General features: G+C 41.6%; 2 protein-coding genes across 2 annotated transcripts; one reads left to right on the top strand and one right to left on the bottom strand.

The window, feature by feature from the left end:
* Positions 1-1,196: 1,196 nt before the first annotated feature.
* ube2ql1 (ubiquitin conjugating enzyme E2 QL1) lies at positions 1,197-16,589 on the bottom strand. The gene is made up of 3 exons (XM_083925560.1): positions 16,432-16,589; positions 14,861-15,786; positions 1,197-3,676 (listed from the first exon to the last, which is right to left on the bottom strand). The coding sequence occupies exons 2-3, from the start codon at positions 15,566-15,568 to the stop codon at positions 3,545-3,547; spliced, it is 840 nt and encodes a 279-aa protein (XP_083781686.1). The 5' UTR covers positions 15,569-15,786; positions 16,432-16,589; the 3' UTR covers positions 1,197-3,544.
* A 1,255-nt stretch (positions 16,590-17,844) lies between these two features.
* Positions 17,845-21,792, top strand: med10 (mediator complex subunit 10). Its single transcript, XM_083925757.1, has 4 exons — positions 17,845-18,063; positions 18,152-18,235; positions 18,847-18,949; positions 21,088-21,792. Exons 1-4 carry the CDS (start codon positions 17,942-17,944, stop codon positions 21,193-21,195), a joined length of 417 nt encoding a protein of 138 aa, XP_083781883.1. The 5' UTR covers positions 17,845-17,941; the 3' UTR covers positions 21,196-21,792.
* Positions 21,793-25,811: the final 4,019 nt, after the last annotated feature.

Raw genomic sequence — 25,811 nt, 5'->3', positions numbered from 1 at the left:
TACTGAGGATGTTTAAAACAATGTCTTTTTGACTGCAGTAAGTGAAACTAGGACAATGCACGGGCGACATAGAGGACACAGCAGCCTGAAGTAGGTCATAAATGTATGAAAGTGTAGCAGCACACAGGTGTGGCATTATCTCATAATGCAGACGTGAAACAAAACCACACTCCATTCAGCAGTTTGAATAAGCTGTAACTTTTATTGCACATTCCTGTTTGGTCTTGCAACGACCTTTCACCTTTTTGTACTCAGACCTCGGTCTTGACCAAACACTCAAGTCAGTAGTAGGATAAAGTCGCCCAGAGTAACTGATCACAGGTCAGATGTGCACATTCCCTTTATGAGTGAGATTTGAAGCATAGGGAGGTCATACTGATCCTTGATCTGTGACTGGGGAAAACTTCAGTCCAGATCTTTTTGTTGACTGTATTACCTTTAAGCCAATTCAGTATCTAGAGCAGGACCAATGGGGAAGGGACAGTAGTGACATCATGGAGGGGACTAGGAAGTATTCAAGGAAGTGTAGGAATTTTCTTGATTCCACTTTGATGCACTCCCAATGAAGAAAACACTCCCTTTTGTAATCTTGAGGCTTTGAAACCTTCTGTCCTTCTTTACTTCCTGAAATCCCCCCAAATAAACACACCTTCCCCCATCACACAAATACATAGGCTATCGTTCATAGTAAGGTTTTTTTTTTCTTCTCAATTTTCTCGTGACAATACCTGCAACATGCTTCAAATCGTCATTTTGGCAAACCACAAATAAATTAAAACACAAACATTCATATAACACAATGTGACATTTTTTTAGGACGCTTTGAAAGAAAAGAAATATACATACAATACGGAACCCAAAGAAGAAAAAAAGAACAAGAAAGAAAGAAGCATTTGCATTTTTGTTTCCCCCCCATCATTTTTTCTTGCTTTTCTTGAAAAAAGATATACAGTAGCTAGCTACCAATCACGGATCACATGCAGATATAATACAACATAATCAGTTCACCCAGTTAGTGTCTGCAAACTACCAATCTAAACTATATCACAAAATTATTCTCTTGAAACCAGCAAACACTCAGCTTTTGAGATATTTTATCTTAATAATAATTCAGTTTACAGTTTTCTCCGCTGACAAGCCGAGAGATCACTATACGATCGACCCTGAAATGACTAGCCAAATTTAAAAGAGGACTAACACGCTTTCGTACATGATCACATACCAGATGGTGTGTTGTTTTTCAGTCTTTTGACTTTTTTTTTTTCACAATGGGAGTGTAACACACATATTTGCTCACACATGCACTCACACACAGACATTTGTTATTTGACCGCAAACGCGACACAAGGAGGGCTTTGAAACGCGGCACAAAACGCGAAATGCTGGCGGCGCGGCATCGGCTCTTAGCTTTAAACGTCCCGCTACGGGATTACGTTTGGGCCCGCTGAGAGCTGACTGGCATCCAGTTGCTCCTACACCCCTGTCTCTACTCATGTAACACACTGCCTGCCCTCCCTTACACTCCTCCCCCTCCCCCTGAAACACAGAGCAGGAGCGGGAAGTGACAAAATGTCAGCGCCGAGCGGGAGGTTTGACATCCTCCATCCTTCTGCTCTCAGCTGCTCTTCTCTAATGACGCTCAGCCGAAATGTCAGACCAATTAGCAGCTTTCCCTCTGACATTCAACTGGCAGATAACAAAATAAAAACACACAAGGAGCCCACTGGATTGGACGGATGGTCTGTGGCTAGTAGGCCGATTGATTGAAACTGACATTGCTGTAGCCGTAGACTAGATATTTATAAAGTCCTTTTAAAGGTTGGAACTCTAGAACTGTGTGTCTCTTAAAATAATCGCAGCAGGTAGAGCAAATAATATGTCTTCGCCCATTTTACAAGCCACCTGACATTTCCAGAAGCAGCCGGTAGTGATCAAAGCTCCAGCTATTCCCACCTCTCCCTCTGTTCTTATTCTCCTCCTTCACTCTCTCTATTTCAGCAGACATCAATCAGACAGGCTCTGAAGCGTATGCTTATTTAAAGTACCACTCCATCCACGGCAGCGCTCGAGAACTCTGTCCGTCTTCATTTACCGGCCACAGGTGTACGCACGAGTCTGTGTGTGTGTGTGTGTTGTGTGCGGGTGAGCTTAAGTGTGTGTGTGCGTCTGAAGCACAGCTAAACATCCTAAACGTCCGAAGCGTATATTCTACTGACCTTAAATTTCTTTACATGGATCGGAGAGAGACAGACGAGATATTGAGTCACATTCACACACGTGTTTACAGCAGGCCTACTAATAATCAGGAGCTGACATAGAAAGTGGAACAAGACGGCGACGAGTAGTTCAGCAAAACATCTTTTAAAAAAAATCAGCACTCCCTTTCGGACCTTAGTGTCATTCACAGTAAATCATATTCTTCTCTGTTTAAAGGGTTGTCTCCCTTGCTCACACACACGCACACGCACACACACACATACACATACATACTGAGGCCTGGCCTTCAGCTGTACCATCTGGTATCTAAATCATGGGAATTACAGTCTTCTTCCCCTCCTACACACACATACACACACAAACACACACACACGAAGACATGAGAGTAGAGAGAGAAAGAAAGAGAGGTGATTGACTGTCATTCTATTTATCATACATAGTGTCTGCATAAAGCAACATTTCTCCCTTAGAAATCAGAATCCATCTACGCAACAGTGAGCTCTAAATCCAGCCACAGGAGACAGAGAGAAAGAAAGAAACAAAGTGAATAAGTGAGCTAAAGAAAGAGAGAGAGAGAGAGAGCACAGCTCCATGTAAGTTACAATCTTGTTGCATTGAACAGTGAGCAACGGCACAGTCGTAGGAAAGGGGAAATGAAGGAGTGAATGAGTGAGTATAAACGCCAGAGCGCAGCCCGTCTATTAAACATTAACAGCTTCATTTATATGTAAATGACCCGACAGCTACAGAGAGAGATGTTGGGAAGCAATGCCAGTTCCAGTGCTGTAAATAGGAAGGGAGAGATGAGAGGATGGGATGGTGAGGACAGGAGAGGGGGATGAGTCTCCTTCATTCAGTAGTCTTTCGCATGTGCAGAAAAATACACACTGTCCGATTTATCCTAGACGTGCATGGGTGTGCGTTAAGACAAAAAAAAAAGAAATCCACCGACAGTAACGCACAGTCCGATGCACGTGCACACACTCCCAGTTGATGGTGTGACAAACATACACACACATACACACACAAACACACACCTCCCTCTCAGGTCTTTCCAAAATGGGGGAAAGAATCTCCCTGTGCGAGAGGGAGGGGAACAAAGTCGCTTGTTACGATAATGGCGGCGTGTCTGCTGTCCGAGAGATCCAGTGGAGATGACAGAAAGAGAATAATAACACAGACACACAAAACCGAAAATTAAAAAAAACAAACAGCAAAGGGTGAAGATGGGAGATTGTTGAGTTAGCGTGGTGTGTCGTCTTGCGTGTCGGGGCTAGCTGGATTTTGTCCGGCTAGCGCTGGGGTCAGAGGGTCGGCGGCCAAGCGCTCAGCCGTCGGACACGGGCGGGGACACCCAGCCGTACTTCTCGTGGGTCTTCACCAGGGACTTAAAGGTGGCCTCGGCTTCTTTACGGCTGAAAGCTTTCTTAGACTTCCCTGCTTTCCTACATATACGCCCCTGTGAGGAAAGACAAGGACAAAAGAAGGAGGCAAGAGAGAAATGAGGTCAGGATTGTGTGGAAGAATACAAAATTCAGAAGCCATCAAACTTTCCGTTAACGGGACCGATTCGTTCCTCCATTCCTTCATTTCTTCTTGGATTCTTAGTGAGGTCTGCTCACATTCATACTTTGAAAAAGACATCATCATCTCATCTCAGTTGCATACGGGACACCATGACGTGTTGACCATGACCATGGCGTAGTTAACTTTAAGGACACTAAGGTTTATGTTTTTCATAATATCTCCGGAATTGGAGGTTTTAAAGACCTGAGGAATAGTTTACATATAACAAACATTTTTTAAAAAGCTTTAGAGGTGCCTGTGGGCAGATTTGCGAGTTTGTGCCAGTCATTAGGCTAAGCTAACCTTCTCCTGATAGTACACACAGGCTAGAAAAATTGTTAGGCCCTGGGGGAACTGAGCATTTTGAGTCTTACTGTGGGCCAAAGTTGTTGCTAACTGCAGGGCTAACTACCTTCACCTTAATCAGCAGGTGGCAAGCAAGATACGGGAACTTGGCTTTGGTCTTGAGGACTTCCAGTAACAGTTGAACTCGGAAGTCAAAATTTCCAAGTTCGAATTCGGAAATTTCTACTGGCACATCCCCTGAAGGCAGAATTTCTGAGTTCCCAGTTGTAGAACTTTCTGAGCCCTGGCCTCAAAATCAATCATGTCGGCGCCCAGCATCAACAGTGGTCAAAGCAGTAGAAATATACAGTTTATTCACGCTTCTGTCTTATTTGTGTCTCATTAAACAATCAGACAAATCGTTTTCGATTTTAAGGGTAATGTTTCTTTGCTGAAGTCTGTAAATCATCTGCATATCATCGGTTAGACCTGTAGGCTAAGTACAGGTTTAATTTATCATGCTAGCTTATTTTTGGTGCTAGCCAGTTGACGGACACAGTGTATTTGCGTCCAACTCAATTAACCAAATTTAAAATGGTTGGGATTGGTAGAGTACTGGTACTTTCCTTTGTCGTTTTCCTCTGTGGACATGTTGCTACAGTGATTGCGCACACTACATTAATATCAGCTGGTATTGCTAACAATGGTTAACTTGGCTAACCCATTAAATATAATGGTTTTCCAACTTTGTAACTGGAAAGCGGTCAGTACGGGAATGACATCATCATCAAACAAACTGTACACACACTTCACTGTTACATTCACAACAAATCTCTCTCAACTGCACACTTGCTAATGCTTTATCCGGTAATTCCTTGTATGAGTTTGCTACTTCTATAACACATTTTAGTTATAAATCTTAAAAATAGATGTTTTTTTTTTTATTTCCAATGCTGGAGGGAACCCTGGACACGAGTGCTATCAATCTTCTCATCTAACTTACAGAAGGTGAACAAGCGTATCAAAAGCTGTCTGAGTAAATAGAATTAACAGAAGACATAACTGAACAGGTATATAAATACAATGTGGAAAGTATTTTAACTTTTATATTCACATGTTTTTTGTGCGTGTCTGTTTTTGAAGATGTCTGGAGGAACTTGGACCCATAACCTCAGTATTTCAAGATTCCTGGCTACAGCCCTGCTGTAAGTACAATGTCTGCCAGAGAAGCTATTTTCATTCAATATATGTCTTTTATGTAAAAACTATAAACTATAAATGCATTTTCACAAAAATGTATGGACACAGATCCAGAACCAAAGAACAATTGTCCATGATCTAAATCAAGGATCTCTGCCATAAGTTGATTCATGTATGTTTGCATGACTTTGAAATTAGTGGTGATAGAGGGCATCCTTCCAAGTTTTTTGGTTGTCTGCCAGGCTGCAAAAATCTTAAGATACTATGTATACATTTTTTATAATTTAAATTTTAATATCTAGGCGATTGCAGCTTCTATTTAAAGCTGCAATTGTGATTATTGATTAATCTACTGATCATCTTTTGGAAAAGCCATTCATTCTTTGGCTTGCGGTGAAAAACAGCCATCACAATTACATAAATGCCATGGTGCAATCTTCAAAAGTCTAATTTTGTCTGATTAACTGTCCAGAATCAAAGACATTCAGTTTACAATCACATAAAGCCCTCACAAAGAAGAAGCCGCAACCTGAAATGTTGAATTCGGACACATAATTGCTGTGGAAATAAATTCTTGATTTGTTGTGTCTTTTTGCATGTTGACACTGATTTGACTCTCTGGGTAAAAAGAAGAATATCGTTGAGTGAAATGAAGAAAATAAAACACAGAATATGTCAAAAAAATGATTCATCTGATCTGGTTATGTGTTGTCAGATCAAAAGAAAGATGGCTCTTTTGTTTACAGTTGTCAGTGATTTTGTCAAGCTCATTCAAGTCATTACAGGCAAAATATAGAATAGACAGAGGCACAGCCCACGTGTGCACATGGATGAACCTGCTGGTGAATGTGAATGCATTGCCACAGGGGACATGTTGACAGCACAAGTGGTCTGAATGCAGGTTGACCAACATTAGATCAATGTTTAAAGACAGAGAAAGGGCTCTTAAGACGTCAGGTCCGATCAAAAGTCAAAATTACCCTCCACTACACTAGGCAATGGGGAGATAAGTGAAGACCAGAACCAGCCACTGCACTAAACGGTGAAAGGGGTTGTAAATATGACAGAAAATAAATACACGAGCATGTAACCCTCTTGTGCTCAGTGTGAAGCGTGTCTCACTCAGAGCACCGTGACATGTCACAGAGACATTTTTGCTCCGGCACCACCTTTGTGATGTCCTCCCTCCCTTCACACACTGGAGCTAATAATAAGCTTGGGAAGACAGGGGCAAAAAAAAAAGGAGAAAAGAGGTGTGGGTGTGATGATAGAGCTGCTTAGTCTGTTGTTGCCAGCGGTGCTAAGTCTTCCCTAAAGAAGAAGAGTGCGTGGGAGGATGAATAGAAACGCCAACAACTGACTTCAAATTGAAATACTACGCAGCCATGACAAAGTTGTGATTCCTATGAATGTCACTACTGTTTGAAGTGCATCATTTCATGTATAAAAAATCATCTCGCAATCACAGAAACGTCACAAATGAAAGGTTGTGACAAACATGTCTGACTGCATGGCAATTTTCTGGTAATACTGCAGCTAGAATGAAGTTTCTTTTGTAGAGGTGCATTGGACACTAGCCTGCTGCTGTCTAATATTTCAGGCACTTTACTGTGTTTGTACACGCTCTGCAACACTGCACCACTTCCCTCTACCCTGAGTGTTTCTTGGCAGGGAGAAAAATGGCACTGAGGCCACTCCATTGAAACCAATACTAATAAAGTTTCTTTAGATGGTGAGCTCCTCTGCATGCTGCAGTGCAGTACAGATAAATACCCTCATATTGTTAGACATCCATGGTCTGCACCTTAATCCTGATCCAGGTTTTCAAGAGGAAAACACTAGAAAAAAGGAGCCATTATCCCACCAGTAAGATCCAGGGGTAAGCTATTGTTATGTAGTTTGATACACAATGCAGCAATGCGTGTACACCTGTATTTTGGGTTTGTACTAGAAATTGTTTACAAGCTTTAGTGTTCAAAAACCCATTATTTTTCTCATACTGTCCGTCTGAATATACCTGTATTCATCCTCTGTCTGAAATGTAGAAATAGCGCCTGTCTCTTTAAGACCAGCCTCCTGAAAAAGCCCAGTCTGCTCTGATTGGTCGGCGTTTTCGGCATCTGCACTCTTTAGCTGTGTTCGAAATCATTCCCTCATTTACTCACTCACTCCTCCCATATAGTGTTTACTAAATAGTGCACTATATAGGTAATGATCAAACGAGATTTCGTACATTACGCTGGAATTTTCTAACAAATCACTGAGTCAGTACATGCGCCGGATATATGTGTGACGGAAGCGGGTGCGTCCAGCATCATATAAAAAAAAACAGCTGTAAACTCATTTTTCAGTCTGATCCTGATACAAACCTGCTCTCCTGACGTATCTCCCTCCCCCCAACGTCACATCAATGCCCTTTTTTGTAAGAGGAAATGAGGAGAAGTCAAAGTCTGACAAGATGGCGGCTCCCAGAGGCGAATATTATTGGATCAAGTTGAGAGAACGAGCCCCTGCGGAGAGGCTACGTCCATTTTTTATACAGTCTATGGTCGGTGCCAATTAAGCTAGTTTCTTTAATACTTTTAATACAAGTAAAACAATTGAATGTGCCTTACTTTCCAGTACTGGCAACTCATTCTAGTACAAGCTTAATGATTTGTATTTGAAAGAAAAAAAAATCAATCCCTGATATAAGTTTTCAAGGTTTTGGGCCAAAGAATTCCCCTGCTAGTTTAAGATAGATTAGCGGTCAAATCCTGGTTTAAGGATATGGAACTGTGGGGCTTCCCGTATAAACCTTTTTCTGTTGTTCTTTTTCAGTGAGTTACTTTTTGTTTCTCTCTGGCTAACAGCGACTATTGTATCACTGGGACTGAGCATTCATGCTAAGGTAGGTAACTATGTATGTGTATGTATATTATGTATCTTATGCACATCTCAGCAGTGATACACTTTGCATTATGTGTATTGAATGTTTAGTTTTCATGACCACTGGGTGTTGTTTGAGTCTTAGCTCACATATTTTTCACTACTTTATCTTTCCATTTTATCTAACATCAGGAAAGAAGATCCAAAATACAAGATTTACTGTAAATGAGCACTAGACAGATTCAACACAATAACAGTGTATCTGCATCATCTGTAACATTAGCAGGGGGAAAGAATCAGTTCTGTGTTTTTCAAAGCTGTCCGATCATTTAACAAGAAGAGGATTTTACAACAATTTTGAACTGCGTGCTTCTTTCCCATGCAATGAGATATATCAAAACCAGTCTAGCGTTAATTCTCTGCTCCCATGACATCTAATGGATGATCAGTATGTCCTATTGCGTATTTGCTTGGCTATTTTGGGTCAAAAGTGATGCAGGGGATGAAAGGAGATGAGGTGATAACATTGAATGATCTGGCGATTAGGGTTACAGTTTCCATTCCTGTCGCAACACTGGCCTCATTTCACTGCCTGGCTTAGCGGCACTCTCACTCTCTCTCTCTCTCTCTCAATTTGTCTCTCTCAAACAGACACACATTTTGAAGAGCACGTCCTATCGTGTCATTGAATTTGATGCACGATACACTTCAAATGAAGTCAGGCGGTTGAGACAGGCAGAATGTGACTACACCGCTAGTGGGGAGACAATGATTTGAAAACTTTCCCTTCTTTGGCAGAGTTTTTCACTTGTATCGAAAAACTTGTGCATGACGCAATGGGTGACTCATTCAGATAGACATATGCAGCGTTCCTTGGGGACTGGCTTTGATCCTCACAGCCTTTAAAATGGAAAACAAACCAAAAGGGTGTCATCTAAGCAGCACTGTCTGAAACCAGTTCTGCCACTCTGTGCAGCCAGAGGTCTGTAATACAGATTACCCAGGCTGACAAACACAGATAATGCACCGGTTGGCTACTGTCACATGAGTATTGGTGGAAAGCTGGGATATGTTGTTCTCTTTTCAAATCACAAGCTACCGTATAACCATGCATACCTTCATTATCTCAAAATGGCGACCGCTGCCTTGGATATCGTTATGGCAATAGGCCATTGTTAAAAAGGTGCAATTAGCATGCTGATAGATGGCGGGGAGGAATTTTCCCTCTTCTGGTTGTCAGTAAACCAATCACTGTGAGCATCATGTACGTTTTACACACAATAGCTGGCAATTTCACATTGGTTTGTTCCCTATAAGGAAAACATGGGGCTGTGTGTGTGTGTGTGTGTGTTAGTGTGTGTGTGTGTGTGTGTGTTAGATGGGTTAGAAAGGACTCTGTTTGCATGAACTGACACTGAAAATGGTGGTTGTCAGCGAGTGTGGCAGAGAGACAGATTACGATAGGAGGTGAGAGGGAGAGAGTGAAAATATTCTTGCGAACATGTCAGCATGAAAAGGTAAAATTGAGCATTAATTGGCGCCATTGTGTACGCAATCATCTGCTAGAATGACTCGTGTGATGCGTCCAAAAATGGATAGAGAGAAAGTTACAATATTTGCTTGTGAGAGAAAGAATGGGCAAACAAAACTGTGTGTGTGTGTGTGTTTGTGCGTGTGTGTGTGTGTGTGTGTGTGTGTGTGTGTGTGTGTGTGTGTGTGTGTGTGTGTGTGTGTGTGTGTGTGTGTGTGTGTGTGTGTGTGTGTGTGTGTGTGTGTGTGTGTGTGTGTGTGTGTGTGTGTGTGTGTATATGTGTGTGTGTGTGTGTGTTGCAGTTCAGCTGAGTGAGCGCCCTGGGCCTATACAGTGCCATGTCAGTGTTTATCTATTTCAGCTAAGCGCTCGCTCGTTGAGAGGAACACACTCATGTAAAGTGGCTGCTGGGTAATCGTGTGAATGGAGATCAGTCAATGGGCAGAGGAGGGAAGGCCCCAGTGCATGTTGGGAAGCAGCTCTGGAGGCGGGGATGGGGGTGGGGGGATTGCATAACCCAGACATGTGCTCAACGGGGTCGGGATAAACAAACTGGGATCAATGTCATCCTCATCCTCATCAGATCATTAAGGAGAGCCCTGAGGGACTGATGGCGGGGTCATTAAAGGGTAATACCAATGTTTTTTTTTTTTGTTTTTTTTTAAATGTTAGTGTCATTGGTTTAGCCTCCCCTGTCAGCACACAGTAGTCATCCTTGTACAGTACAATAATGAACTCTACATTACTTTTCATTTGGCTGACACTTTTGTCCAAAGCGACTTCCAATAAGTGCATTCAACAATCAGGGTACAAACCAGAAGAGCCAGTTATTAAGTAGGTGTGGTAGCTTCAAATAAGCCGATCTACATATGCTACATATAAGTGCTTTTTTTTTTTAACTAAATGATCTCCTTAGCCAAGGTGCAGTCGAAAGAGATGTATTTTTAGCCTGTGGCGGGAGATGTCAATGGGGAGCTTGTTACACCATTATGGAGACGGGACAGCAAACAGCAGTGACTTAGTCGAGTGACGACTTATATAGAACAGTGAAATCCACCACAGAAAACAGGAACCTTTACAGGGGAACTCCTTTGATTTTCCACAGCAAGTTATGTGACGGTTCAACAGTATAATGTCTTCTGTGTCTCAGAAGGAACTCCCCAAAGTTTGAAAAAAATAACCCTGATGATGTCATCAGGGTTCATCTCAGCTTGTGCTTAGAAAAACTATTCACTATTTTTAGTCTGCATTACAAACTAAAAGTGTGGGTAAAGTGTACATTTAAGAGGTATAGAGCTCAGCAGTGGCTGCCCACGTTTTGAACATCTACTCCATTGATGTTTCAGAAAATCCTTCTAGAAAGAGTTCTACGCCTGAAACCAAGCCAACCAACTACAGGATGAATTCTGACCATACAACTTTTGATTCAGCACAAAAACAAATGGAGAAAATGGAAGACAAGACACAGGTACAACACTGTGTACATAACGACCATAGAGTTCAGTGGCAGTATCTCACCAGTTGTTTACACGTGCAGTCAACGTTTCCACGGTAACGGCTAGCTCCACCTAACAGGGACGATGCTGTTATGCTTAAGATTGTGGCTGTAGCACTTCTCTGAATAAAACATGTTTTTCTCAAAACTACGTTGATATACAGACTTGTGGCTTCTACAGGAGCATAAACCATCATTTCACATTTCATTAACTTGTGGTAAGCATCATTGATGATTAAGACAGTTTGGCTGGTAATCACAATCCTGATGCAGAATATGAATGTGATTTTCTCTGCCAGAACCGTTGAGCTCTATTTGGGTGTAGTGCAAAACCCTATCCAAATACATTATAACATTACATTAAATGTAGGATGCAGTGTATTTGAGGCTTAAACCATACTGGGGACTGAAAAACAGGATATCTCAGCCTCTGCTGCTTCCCCTTCCATAGGATGGAAAATGATACTCTGGAATACTCCTTTACTTTGGTTTGGTCAGGTTTTTATCCTTGTCTAAAATGACTTTAAAGGGGTAACACCACCTAAATTAAAATTTATAATGTTATTTCCATGACCTAGGAATGTTCAATCAATATTAGTGAACATGAGCTGCTCTCTCTCAAAGCCAGAAACCAGAGAATCAAGTCTCAAATTAGTGATGTCCTCGAGTATAAAGTCTGGAGCTGCTCCATAGACAATGAACGGGAGACTGACTTTGTTTGTGTTCTTTTTTTTATATACCCAGAGGAGCTTTATTCTATTGTAGTGTTGTCAGTTGTTAAACAGAAAATGTCTCCATATACTCAGAACATTCCCCTTGGTGCTGTGTGTCATCTGTAACATCTTTCCCATTTCACTGTATACGGAGCAGCTCCATAATTTTTACTTGATGACATAAATATGAGTTTTTGCCCTCTCTGTTTACTAATATCTTCAAACGTTTTTTGACCATAGCATGAACATGCATGGAATGGATTTTGAAAATGGGCAAAGTTCCCCTTTAAAGTATGTTTTATTATTATCGATAAGATAAAAATGCAGGAAATGACTACACCTGAGAAGGTGGAACCAGTAAATGTGCATATTTGCTCATAAGGCTTATAAGGATTATAATTCATAAAAAATTGTTGTCGCCTCACAACTTCTTTTTAATGGGTGTCATTTTTAGCACTTGATCGCAGTCCATTTCAAGCTATATTTAACAAGTTTGTATTTTCAAATGAATGATGAACAGCTAACAAACGTTATCAATTTGACAGTTTACAGAAATGAATAGTGAATAAATGTTTGCAAAGAAGAGGATAATAGGTTATAGCCAGCAGAGTATAATTCAAAATTACGCTACCATACTTTCTAAACACTGCTGTACAGATGAAAATACAGCAGTACAGATCAATTACCAAATTGGCTCACTAGAAAGAAACTTATATTGAACATAATGCTGAGTTTGCCCAACTTACTCTACCACCCGCACAGCTTAATTCACTGTTATACAAGATAGGTTGCACTGTGCACTGTGACTGTCTTTGATTAGAAGTAAAGAATCTGAAGGCCAAACTGGTGAACTGGTGATTACGTTTAGTAACATCGCCTCATCTCAGCTTGTATGTGTGTGTGTTCCCTCCCATCTACAGGGGGAGATGTGAAGCTCTGTTGACGTTCACCTCACCACTCTGTCACTGTGTGTATCCTCTCACACTAAAAATAGGTAGGGCTTTTCTAAACAAGCCACATCGCTATTGTCATATGTGAACTGTCGCCCCCAAGGACGAATAAATAGACTCTGTGTATCAAGGTTTATTAACAGCCCAGTGTTGTTCATGATGCATGAGAGACGAGCGCATCTCCCAGAAATTTAGGACATGAAACACATGCAAGCACCTGCACATATCCACAAAGGAGGCAAACAAAAGCACACACACACGCACGCACGCACGCACACACACACACACACACACACACACACACACACACACACACACACACACACACACACACACACACACACACACACACACACACACACACACACACACACACACACACACACACACAGAGGAATAATTAATCAATATTGTTTCCATTAGGGAACTGGAGAGGCAAGACACTGCACCATAATTAGGGAGCACTGCGGAGCTGCTAGCTCATCTCCTCAAGCAGCAAATCAAGATGAACACACACACACACACACACGTTCCTCTCTCTCTCTCATCTCCTCAAGCAGCAAATCAAGATGAACACACACACACACACACACACACACACACACACACACACACACACACACACACACACACACACACACACACACACACACACACACACACACACACACACACACACACACACACACACACACACACACGCACACACGTTCCTCTCTCTCTCTCTCTCTCTCTCTGCTGTGGGTAGTTTTTGCATGACCTGTTACAGATGCTTAATGACAACAGAGGACTCGGAAATAATGTTCAGTTATATCATCAAAGATTAAAAAAAGGCACTAAGGGTTGGGGGTTGGGTAGGAGAATCCAGGGACAGTTTACGTAAGGTCTCCTGCCACAGCGCTGTCATACCGCTGATGTCAGACAGACTCTCAGTGAGGATAAAAGGACTCCGCAGATGGAATGACTGGAACATGATGCAAACAAAAAAATGAGCATTTGAAAACACAATGAAAAAAGTTTGATTCTTCACTGGGTTGAAAATAGAAAATCAATTCAGAGTTTAAAGGATTTTAGCCTGGAGTGCATTTAGAGATGCAACCATTTCCATCGGAATTACAGAGCTGCTGCTGCTGCTCCTGCTGCTGCAGTGCACTGAGGATGTGAAAAACAGATTTGACAGGATTACATAATCCAGCCAGTCTGAGTCGGACTGCTGGTAGGTAGGCTACCTGCTGTCTCTATTTATTCAAAAGTCTTTCAATCAATTATCACGTGTCGAATGTCTTATTTCTCCTTTAGAATAATCTGATAGGAGTACAGATGAGAGATATTGTGAGACTGCATTAGAGCCAGTATAGAAACTGTTCCATTGCATGGCAGCAGGTCTTTGTTGTCAATGGATGCTGATTTGTGGAGGCAATAAAAAGAGAGCAAACCGGGACTGCAGAGAAGAGCTAGCATCAAGGAGATACTGAGGTTTGCACTGCATGAAATGGCTGCCGTAAAGACACATAAAGATTGATAATATTAACAATAATGGGTTTGCTCATAGCAGAGAGGAGGGGGAAGGAGGAGACTACAGGCCCGTGGTATGAAACTACAGCACCTAGAGCTCTCGCTGAGCATAATACATGCTAAAAATAGGCTAGACATATAGCAAATACATACTTTTTACTGAATAATTGTGTCTTTTAAGTATGAAAAAAGTAAAACTGTCCCCCATCTGGGCCTATTTTCTATTGGGATACAGTCTTGTTCCTTGATTTTACCTAAAAACATTTCACTAAACCAAAATACTGGTTTTAAACATTCATATGAGACTAAAAGCCTCGCCATGGTGGACATTTGTTATACATGCGTAAAAGCAGTTTTACGCATTAATTACGCATGACGCATGAATGCCTAATGGGATCGCTCATATCCAGTGCGTGTCATAGCTTAAAATAAATGTACTGGAGATGATTAGCATGCCGATTATGGTCGAAGATATTCCATGCAAGGACCCTCACCCACCAGCCCTCCTCCCTGCCCTCACCTGTCCTTTTACGAGGCTGGCCGCAAACTGCCTCATGACCGCCTCCACCGTGTAGGCGCTGGACCATCCGCGGGGGGTCAACAGCTCCATGCATATGGCCCCGCCGTCCAGCACGTAGCCGTTCTCCAACCGGGGCGTCAGGACCCGCATAAACGGCGGCGAGAAGGGGAAATTGTCGGGAAAGGTGACGTTGAGCAGTATGAACTCAGTGCTCGTCTCCTTCATGTCCTGCCACAGCGCCGAGTCCTTGTCCACCTGGTGCAGCTTGACGTTCCAGTCATACAGGTTGTCCTCCACCAGCTCCACCGTGATGAAGTTGTCCCCTAACCTCCTGATCTCCTGTAGTTCCTTCATCAGCCTGCGCGTCCGGACCTGGGTGCAATGTTGCCGGTGAGGCGCCAGCGGTGGTATCGAGGAGGCACTGGTCGCTTTACTCCCGCCTCCTCCCGTCTGCTGCTTCTCCTTCGCATCCTTGCCCTGCTGCTTATCCTTGCCGGACGGCTTGTCCTTGCCGAGCTGGTCCAGCTTCCTCGCCTTAATCTCCGGGGTGCTCAGGATGTTGGTTTCGTTGGCGGTCTGACAGTGTTTGTTGGCGTTGTTTTTCTGGTTCCCTTTGGTCCCCTTTAGCGAGCCCTGATGGTGCTTTGGGTCCTCGGTGTCTCGGTCGTGCAGGCGGATCAGACCGATCTTCCGCAGTAGGGTGGCCATAATTTTTATAGATCTATATTTCTCCGCCAATCCCCCCGTACAGGGGCGAGAATCACCCTTTAAAAAGTCGGTCCCCGTTCGCAGAGTAGACCGCTATTGATGCTGATTATTAACGTTGTACCGCAATCCCCCCCCTCCGTTCACTGCAGCCTCAGGATGAACACAACCGGGGAGCCTGTGCAGCTTTCTCCTCAGTGCACCATGTCGGCACGGCTCGGCTGAAGAAAAAGCAGGGAAACAATCGTTTAGATGGATATCCTCTTACACACGGCACCAAAACACTTCTGTCAAAATAGATCAATGCAATTCAGTATTTCCCCCCCACTACAAGTGGGCCGACATCACGACTGTGACTGCAGTTGTTCAACGATAGGACGGTGCATTACGCAGAAGCACTAAGGTGATGTTATCATACATTTGAACAGAAGGGTGCATACCACATTAAAACACCGGTAACAGGAACAGGCTCTACTACAGTGACATCTTAAAGGGAAACATGTAGGCTAACGGGAGGAAAACGATGGCAATAAAAAAAGGATGCATCAGAAGGTTGTTATAACAAATGATCACTAATGATTACAGCTACACTTGAGTCATATAGGACGCATCTGGATAGTAGAAACACGGGAGGTTAAAACACACGGATACATCAATATTGCTAAGGTCACTTTAAAGTGATTATAGCGATGTATGCACCATGGACGGTTGTAAAATGCTATGGGGTATATGGAGGATTAAAATAGCATATATCCCCATGTTCATATGTGTCCAAAACCCTACACTGTGAGTCATATTATAAGAATACCGCCCACACAGTCCCCCCCCAATATCAGAGCAGCAATCGGGCAGCAGCCAGTGCTTACCGTGGACGGTTGAAATTCCGAGTTTGTCCGTTTTTATATCCCGTAACAGAGCGGACACGGACTCCGCTGTGTGTCAAAAGAAGAAATGGCTCCACCATCCAGTAGACCTGCCGTCGGTGGGAGCTGCAGAGAGGAAGAGATGGAGAGCCTTTTGGTGTGTGTGCAGCTGCAGAGGCTCCAGCTTTAATACAGCCGAGGACAAACCAGCCCCCGGTAATCCTTCTCAGCCAGTCTGTTGGTTCTCACCGGCGGAGCGCTGCAATGGCAACGCCCTTTCAAAATAAAAGCCCCGAATTTAGGTAGCGTTTAAAGAAGCACCTAAATGGGTTCATTTATGGAGAAATATGCTGCATATGAAATTACAGCAGTGGAATATTCCAGTTGGCGATTACATTGAAGACCATAACAATTTATCTAAGCTGGGACTGCTTTAAATCATTACATTGTCCATTAAAAGTCACCAGCCTATTTTCATGCTTAATGCTTCATCAGCTTCCTTGGGTGTGTAATGAGATTGGGCAACAAGTAGCACAATACAATATTATTTGTAATGGGGACAAATAGACCACAAATATCCTTTAGCAAAAGGTAGGTATTACACTTACAACATAAGCGAAGATTCAAATTCACCAAGAAAAAGAATGGGAATATGAAACAATATGAGCTATATATATACACATTAGTTTCAGCAGTTGATAAAAGGTTTTCTGGAAGAAAAGAGCATACTCTTTAATGTCTTTATCTCGAAAACTTAGGCTGTAGGCTATTACAAGTTATGGTTATACTATATTCCACACTTAAAATGTTATTGTGGTTGTTAAATATTTAGATGTACTACACCATTCTTGGCCTTTGCAAGGTGCCATCTGTTAGTAATATTACTTTTATTTTGAAGGCTCACAGTACATTTCCTGGTTTATTCTGGTTTACTCTGTGTAGCTTGGTGTTATGGTGCTCACATGAAATAATACATGCAGAAGGTTGATGCTTGAGGAATGTGATTTAAACGTCACTGATCTTCACTTTTCAATGAAGTCTCCCATTTACCCCAATGCAGTTTATATATGTGTGTGTTATTCTAATATAGTAAATAGTGTGCTGTGTATGCACATCTAGTCTCATATAATAATATAGTTTGGAGATATTCTGGCTTTGAAATCTATGTAAAAGCTTTTCTTGGATATTGTACAGCCATGGTTTAGGTGCAGTCAAGTCCCCGTTACTCTTCAGTAATAAACTCATTTCATTGTGGTATGTTCTTCACAAAGAAGCTTCTTCCTCGCCGGCAGCGCGACACTTTGAGGCTTTAGCAGTCACTTAACGGCAGCCTGTCATTGGCTGTTACCTAGGTAGCAGAACAGCGCCAGCAGCTATTGGCTATTTTCCTACCGTAAAGCACTACGGCATTGTGACTGTCGTAGAGTCGGTGAAAGCGACTATTTGACAATAGGTCCCTTATAAACGGAGTTATTTCTATTTATTTGCAGTAGATTAGCGACAGTCACCAATCATGGCGGAGAAGTTTGATAATCTGGAGGAGCACCTGGAGAAATTCATCGAGAATATTCGACAGTTGGGAATCATCGTCAGCGACTTCCAGCCCAGCAGCCAAACAGGACTTAACCAGAAACTGTGAGTCATGTTTTGTTGAGAACGCTACAACGACACTAGTCTGCACATTAGCACCGTGTTTACCTGCTTTATTCACGTGTCTTCTCAGAAACTTCATGATATCAGGACTGCAGGACATTGAGAAGTGCCGTCAACAGCTGCATGAGATCAACGTACCGCTGGAGGTGTTCGAGTGAGTCCAGTAACGTTATTTTATGTATATTATGTGTTATATTGTTGTGTTTCCGGCGTTATTGTCATCTCTATGTTTGTTCCTCACACCGCTGCCGTTGCCTGTTATTGCTGTGAATGCCCGTTAACGTTATTTGTTGCGTTTAGAGACTACACACAGCCATTCGTTGAAGCCACGCCAAACCCCATTCGAACATTTGTCGATTTTACAGGTTCATTACTTTCCCGCACATCTGCTAATGTTAAATCCCTCATTTTACTTTTATTCTGGGTTTTTGAAAGCCGTTTTCAAATTCGGCACTTTGAATTGCTATGTTGCAGCAATATGTCATGCATTTTCTTTTAGAATTGGTTATCCCTTTTTGTTGCCATTCTTCACATTTTACCGTATTTGGGTGCATTATTACTGAAATAATAATATGAAATAAACAAACAACTTGCTGAAATATGTAAATCATCAAATTGTAAAGTGATTCTCATATTTGGGATTGTGCATTTGCGAAGAAGCGAGGCCAAGTTACCATATTTAGCTAATGTATTTCATAATTTCACATCTGTGCTTCAGAGCATCCCCCCAGTTCCCTGGACTGATGTTATGCCTTGTGTTTGTAGATACATCGACCAAGGTCGAAACCCTCAGCTGTACACCAAGGAATGTCTGGAGAGGGCCTTGGCGAGAAACGAGCAAGTCAAAGGGAAAATTGACACTATGACGGTAAGAGATAACGCCAGGGCCACTGAGATTCCCCATCAATGACACTGCAAGAACAACCAGAGCCAACAAACTATTTCACTGATTAAATGTTCCCGAGCATATTTAGGAATTTCTTAATAGATAAAAATGTCCCTTTCAAGGATCATCTTCGTTTTATAAAGAGCCACGTTCTTGAGTTAGCTCTCTCTATTAAAGTGGCCTTGTTTAGAATGATCTACCGATTATTCCATCGATTAATCGAGTAATCGGATTTTAAAAAAAGGCAATATAATTAATATATTAATGTATATAATTTTGCGTAAAAATATATTAGGACTGGGGTATGCCTATTTGGTGTGGTAACCTAACAGATGGGTGTGTGTGTTTGTGTTGAAGGCAATACTCTCGCAATTTTCCACAAATAAGTTTACTTTTTTAAACAATTCAAAGCGGTGAATAAAATTCTCTGACACACTCAAACAGGTTTAAAGACAAAGAGATTCATTTATGAAATGAATTAGAAATAGATATTATCAGGGAGAGCAACTCGCTCTCTTCCTGTTTACCGTAACAACAAGCAACGCACAAAACTCCACTGACACATTTACTCAAACAACATTATAAAGACTTATCAGGTAGGTGACGTTATGTTTCACATTCATGAAAAATGAAACTTATAGGCATTTACGAGGACAACTACGCATTCTCTTCCTGTTTTTAACATCTGCAGTCACTACGGCAACCGCGGCGCTCTGTGAAGTGGCGTTACTAACGGGCTGCTTTCGGCTCAGATGCTGAATCATCGATGTTGTGCTGTTGTGGTAGAACAGTTCTAGGTAACAGTGGACACATTGCACCTTCTTGGCCTCTTTTTAAGTGAAATGATCCCAAACTTATTCTCTGCCTTTTCCGGATGTAGGTTATGCATCTGCAAAAATGTTACATGTCAAACAATGATCCCTGCGCCGGACAGGCCGCATAACAGGCCCCACAACAGGCCGCATAACAGGCTGCATAACAGGCCGCGTAACGCGCCAGATAGGAAATATACAAAATGAGTTACTTGAGTAATTGTTTCAGCCCTAATTCAGATCGGTCAAATGTTTCTGTCTTTTAGGAAAACGTTTGGGCACAAGGCTTTTAAAGACCGTGTGCTCATTTTCAGGTTCATATTTTGATTACTTTCCACTAGAATGTATTCACATGCTTTGTTTGTCTGATTATACCTGTATTTAGCCTGTCTGAAACTCATCGTTTTAGTGCCCGTCTCCTTAAGCCCAGTCTTCTCTGATTGGTCAGTGTTTCCGGGTCTTCTGCATCTGCACTTTCAGCGTCACTGCAGCCGGGGAATGACTGTAACAGCACTTTCTACCTCTATATAGTAAATTTGTGACATCACAACCGTACCTAAGTAAGAGGTAGGCGTATGACCCTAAATCGATATTGCAGTATTTTTTTCATTTGTTTTTTATAGTGACGGTATTATATCATGGTATACCAAAATTAAAAGTGATACTCTATTTAAAACATCATTCTACCTCTTTTCCCTGTATTGGAGATGTAAGTGAACGTAACATAGACTTCACTTGGGTGTGCCCGCCAAAGTATACTTTAATATTTTTTCTGTCAAATAGAACTACAATATTTGCGATCAATTAGCCTAACTAGTGGACAATCTCCCCTCGCCCCTCTCGTACCCCTTTATAATATATCAATTTATATTTATAGATAAGTCAGTCTATGTTCTTAATACAATACTGTACTAACAGGCGAGAAGCTGTAAGAGCACACACAGCAGTGGGCAGTTTATGCCCCTTGCGTATGTGATAAAACTAAAACGTGTGTGCTCACAGTATAATGGCAGTATTGCAAAATTCATGTCGTGTCACATGGTGAGGGTGATGAAACTGGTACACCATCTACCCCTTAATGACGTCCTCACAGCACAGGCACAGTTTTTGAATATGGGCTGTGTGTTGTTGTGCTCTGTGGACTGAATGTTGTCATACTTTCACAGTTCATATGGAACCTCGACCTACTTTTTTAGATCATGGGACCTCGACATTAGTACACAAGTTTATTATCTCCTATATAAAATAAAACATTGTTAAACATGAATAAAGAACCAACCTCTACTGTTGTATTGTCTTTTATTACAGAAATTCAAGAGTCTTCTAATCTCTGAGCTCAGCAAAGTCTTTCCTGAGGAGATGGTCAAATATAAGGCGATACACGGAGAAGACATCAGGGGTCACCATGACCTCTGACCTCCAACCTCCGACCCTGGAAATGAAAGCCTGGCTGGAGTTGGACCAAGCAGGTTCCTCTGTGGTCGCCCACAGAATATGATGATAAACCATTATTATTTTTCATAAATATCGTAATGCTGTTTGAAGAAGGTTTTTATTTCTGCTCAGTATCCCGACTCAGCCAAGTCTCTCCTTTCTCTACATTTGAACTTGATTTAAAGAATTACAAATCAATGGCAAGTGTATGGGAGGAGGATCAAAGATTATTCAGCACCGAGTAAAATATGTTGCCAGGAGACACATTTGTTTTTGGATGTCCCTGTCGATGCATGGGCACTCAGTTGGCAGAGGCAATTTCTACATCTCCCAAATGTACAGAAGAAAATATTCAAGAGCTGCAAGGCACCTGTCTGATTCTGCATTCAATATTTTACTCCATTAGTTGTACATACACTATATTTATACTCTTACCTACCTTTTGTAATGCTTCCTCATTGTGCAACTTACATATGTACCACACACACAGCTCATGACATTTTGTATCAAGCTCAGGTTTCTAATGGTAACGATTACTGAACGCAATTCTGTGCCTGATCACTTGACATGGTCAGAAATTAGTCCACTCTTCATTTGTAACTTGTTTGTATTATAATTTTTGTTATTAAAATGATCCTTGTTGGACTGAGGCTGTGTTTGATGTTGTTTCATTACAATGAGGAAAATATGATATTCTTGGCAACAGATTTAATCAAATAAGTCCCCAGTGAGGTTTGTATGCTCATAACATATAGGATAGAGTAGGTTGAGCTTGAGCCTATAACGTAATATTTTTGAAGACTCATTTTATTTCATTCTGAAATTAAATATTAACTATTAAAGTAAAAATGCAAGTATTTTCAGAAAAACCCTAAAAATTCCACTCAGGGATCAAAAACCTGTGAAAAATTGTGAAATAGGCTACCGTAGAATACCGCTGACAACTTCTGAAACTAATGCTGTTTTAGTTTATAAAACGGGTAGCTTAAATCAAGCAATCTGATTGGTTCATGGGCGTTGTGTAATAACCACTTCAAACGACTGACATCGAATTCCTTCGCACAATTTTGTATCTCAGTGTCTGAGAGCACAAACAACAAAGTGAGCTACCACTAGCTAAAGTTAGCTAAGGCTAGCTCAAACCTGCTACAAAATGTAAACCGTTAAGGTTAACTTTGAACAACTACAGTATTATATTTTTTAGTATTCTTGCTGATTTCTTCCTACTACAAATAATAACAAAATAAAATATTTGAAAAAAGGGTCATTATGTGAAATTGTTCTAAAATCCCACAAATCTTTTTTTTTTTGTTGCCAAAATAAAGAACTGCATCATGGTTAATAGTGTTAGTGGGCCACTTGCACAGACCTGATGCAGTATCAGTATCAGGGTCACTTAGCTCACGTCTCCAAAACGTCTTGCATTGTAACTATAGACTGCCTGTGTAAGTGTGTGTCTGCCTGTCTAGAAGAAAGGGACAGATGCTCTGGAAACAGACAGGGCTACGTCATCAGGCAGGTCACTGCCCGCCACGCCTCCTCCTGCTGGGACTTAACCACGGCGACACGCCCCCCCTGACCTTAGAGACTGATCCTCTGGGACAGAAGGAGGGAAATGAGCCCTGTTATTGGTTTGTGATCTAGCGGTGAAGTAATACAGACAGCCCTCTTCCCCTCGCTGTCACTCTTCCCTGAGGACTTCTGAGCACGCGTCCCGTTAAGTCAGCCGTGGTTTAGTGAGGGCTCAGCTTCCATCTTTTATTGAGGGAGGAGGAGAGTCTCAGATGCTATATTTAAACTACACCCAAAGTACTACTGTATGTCATTTGTTACTCAATTGGATTTATTAAACCTTTTGTGCACTTAAAGCATTATTATTTATTAATTATTCAACCTACAACCTAAAGATATTTCTGTGGAGTATCAACATCTTGCTTTATTCTTGCTTTTTAAAAGAATAATTTGATTTTGGGACATGCACTTATTCGCTTTCTTGAGTTATTTGAGAATATTGATACCACTCTCATGTCTGTACAATAAATGTAAGGCTACAGCTGGTAGCCGATTATCTTAGCACAAAGACTGGAAACTGTTACCGTTCAAAATTTGTCCAAAGGTTAAAACTACGAACTGTATGAAAACCAAAGTGTGCAACTCTGGCTAACTGATAGGTTGGCAGACAACAGCCCATTAAACCACGATTTGACATCACGACAGCCCCCTCTGAGCAGGCCCCTCGCCTGCATGGCACGGCTCAACTCGACTCGCTCATTTTTGGTTTTGGGCATAGTAACTGGTCTTTTTTTTGGCACCACCTCGCTTGAGGTTCCGCATACAACACTTAGCTTATTATATGTTTAGATTTGCACTACAACTACTGGTGACCGCTTATTTAAGAATATATTTTTATGTATCTTTTTATGTTGTATTTTTACTGTACATTACTGTTTTGATGTGTCTGTGTATAATCTACGGGGGAATTGTTGGGTCTATATAAATCATAAATAAGTCACAGAGTGTGGTCTTTACCTAGTCTGTAAAGTGTCCTGATATAACTTTTGTTATGATTTGGCACTATAAATAAAATTGAATTGAATTGAATTGAATTAATGCTGCTGTTACACTGCAATTTTCCAGCTTGGGATCAATAAAGTATTTCTACTAGTAATAAGTTTTGTTAGGCCACAGTGACCTTGACTTTTGATCTCCAAAATCTAGTCAGTTAATCCTTGAGTCCAGGTTGAGATTTTTGCCACATTTCAACAAAATCCATCAAAAAGACATCACATTCATCTTGAGATATCACATTCATGAGATTGGGGCCTAGGTATGAATGGATGTATGGACAACCCCAAAACATTAGGCCTCCAGCCGCGGCTGTGACCAGGGTAACATAAAAATATTTACGCTGTACAATTGACAAAGTGCAGATGTTCCACTGTTTGAGTGCAGATGAAAGTATTCGTAGGCGAGTGTCACATTGAAGGTGATGTCAAGGCAGTTTCACATTACATCGTTGTAGCAATCAATTGAGAATCCTTTATAAAATGAGGGGGTACTATATGTAGTGGAAAACACCCTGTTTTGTTACATTTAGTTTATCATTACACCCATTTCTCCTTTAGTTATGTAATATTTGCACATTTTTAGTTTTAAATGTGTAGTCTCCCCTCTTTTGTCTGGTGTTGAGCCTGTCATTTTTACATTTTTTATTTTGTAGGTGCTAGTGTAAAGGCGTAACCCTCGGACAATGACAGGCGAGCTGTTTCCAGTTTTTGTGCTAAGAGAACTGGCTGCATATTTACCATACGAGTATAAGAATGGTATCAATCTAACTCTTCAAGAAAGCGAAAAAGTATATTTTCTCATAATCAGAGCTATAGGCACGCACTGTTCTGGTGGAGCTCATCATTTCTTTTGGCAAGGGCAGTTTTGTGCACATCCACAAAACCTTAGACATATACTGTAGGTGGTAAAGAGTCAAAAAAACAAAAACACAAAATAAATCTTTATCCAGTTTGCTCAAAAAGCGCGCAGGTACCTTTATATTTTGTATTCATCCTTTAATTCCAATGTTCATGCAGTGCCATTACTTAAGTATTTGTAAATGCTTTGGATTAAAGCGCCATATAAATGCAGTCCAAGACAAAATAGCATGCCAAAAGGTCAACCTGAACCGGCCCAACATGAGCGATAACACCAACACAAGCAGCTTGATGCACCACCATGTAACAAGCAGCTGCGGCCAAAAGGAGTATCAGTACGTTTCATTTCCTCCCTCTCCATCTCTTGTCCAAAAAAGGACGTTTTTCTCCTGTGATGAAAATGATTCTGGACCTTGACTGCATTAGACAAACTGACCTGTCAATACAGTGCTTCAGTGACGAACCAAAGTCAATCAGCGCACCTTGAGCATCATTTATTGGATGCCGTTAACCACCTCTTTTCCTCCGCTCTTCATTTCTAGCCTATTTTTACCCTTTTACAACGCCTCTCTGTCTCCTGATGACGAACATCCTCACTGCAGCGAGTCTCAGCGGCCCGCGGTCAAGGGCACCCTTTCAATCCAATAACAAGCCCATTCGGAGGGACGAGAAATTAAATTAAATGCTGTTTTTATCCGGTTTGGGATTGTATCTGCACAGCTTGACATTTCTGTTACAGGGTGACACTCTTGACTGCGTGTGTGGATGTGTGTCGTGATGCTTGACTAACCAGAGAAGGAGGAGAGAGTATTGTACTGGAAACACGTCTCTGCGTAAGCGCTTAGGTGTGTTGGATGACTCATCCAAGGTGAGTCTTTCTCTCTCCTCTTTTTCTTCCTTCAGTCACCTCCTCTTCTTGTGCACTCAGGCCCGACACCCCCGAACGCACCACATCCTTTGCCTGAGTCTTTTTTAATGGCCAATGCTTTTTTAATTCTTCTGTGGCATCTTTCAAGAAAGTATCCATGTTGATTGACATCATTCACATGGAGGTGGATCATCTTCCTCTTTGTTATTAGTCGTTCTCATAGGCTTGAAAGGTGCTTTAGTGCAAGAGGACAGAGTTCATATAACGGGCTATGTGGAGTAAATACTGTAATAGCCTGTGATACT

This window comes from Echiichthys vipera, assembly GCF_963691815.1.
Source record: "Echiichthys vipera genome assembly, chromosome: 13".
Classification (NCBI taxonomy): Eukaryota; Metazoa; Chordata; class Actinopteri; order Perciformes; family Trachinidae; genus Echiichthys; species Echiichthys vipera.
Note: the sequence above shows the minus strand (reverse complement) of the source record. Positions and strands in the feature narration are given on the sequence as shown.

What these genes read in the sequence shown, in the direction of transcription:
- ube2ql1 (XM_083925560.1), bottom strand. Translation starts at nt 15,568, where the DNA reads ATGGCCACCCTACTGCGGAAGATCGGTCTGATCCGCCTGCACGACCGA. An exon ending in CCAGCCTCGTAAAAGGACAG is followed by an intron (nt 3,677 to 14,860) that starts GTGAGGGCAGGG and finishes CTTTCCTCACAG; the next exon opens with GGGCGTATATGTAGGAAAGC.
- med10 (XM_083925757.1), top strand. Translation starts at nt 17,942, where the DNA reads ATGGCGGAGAAGTTTGATAATCTGGAGGAGCACCTGGAGAAATTCATC. An exon ending in GTACCGCTGGAGGTGTTCGA is followed by an intron (nt 18,236 to 18,846) that starts GTGAGTCCAGTA and finishes TTGTGTTTGTAG; the next exon opens with ATACATCGACCAAGGTCGAA. An exon ending in GGAAAATTGACACTATGACG is followed by an intron (nt 18,950 to 21,087) that starts GTAAGAGATAAC and finishes CTTTTATTACAG; the next exon opens with AAATTCAAGAGTCTTCTAAT.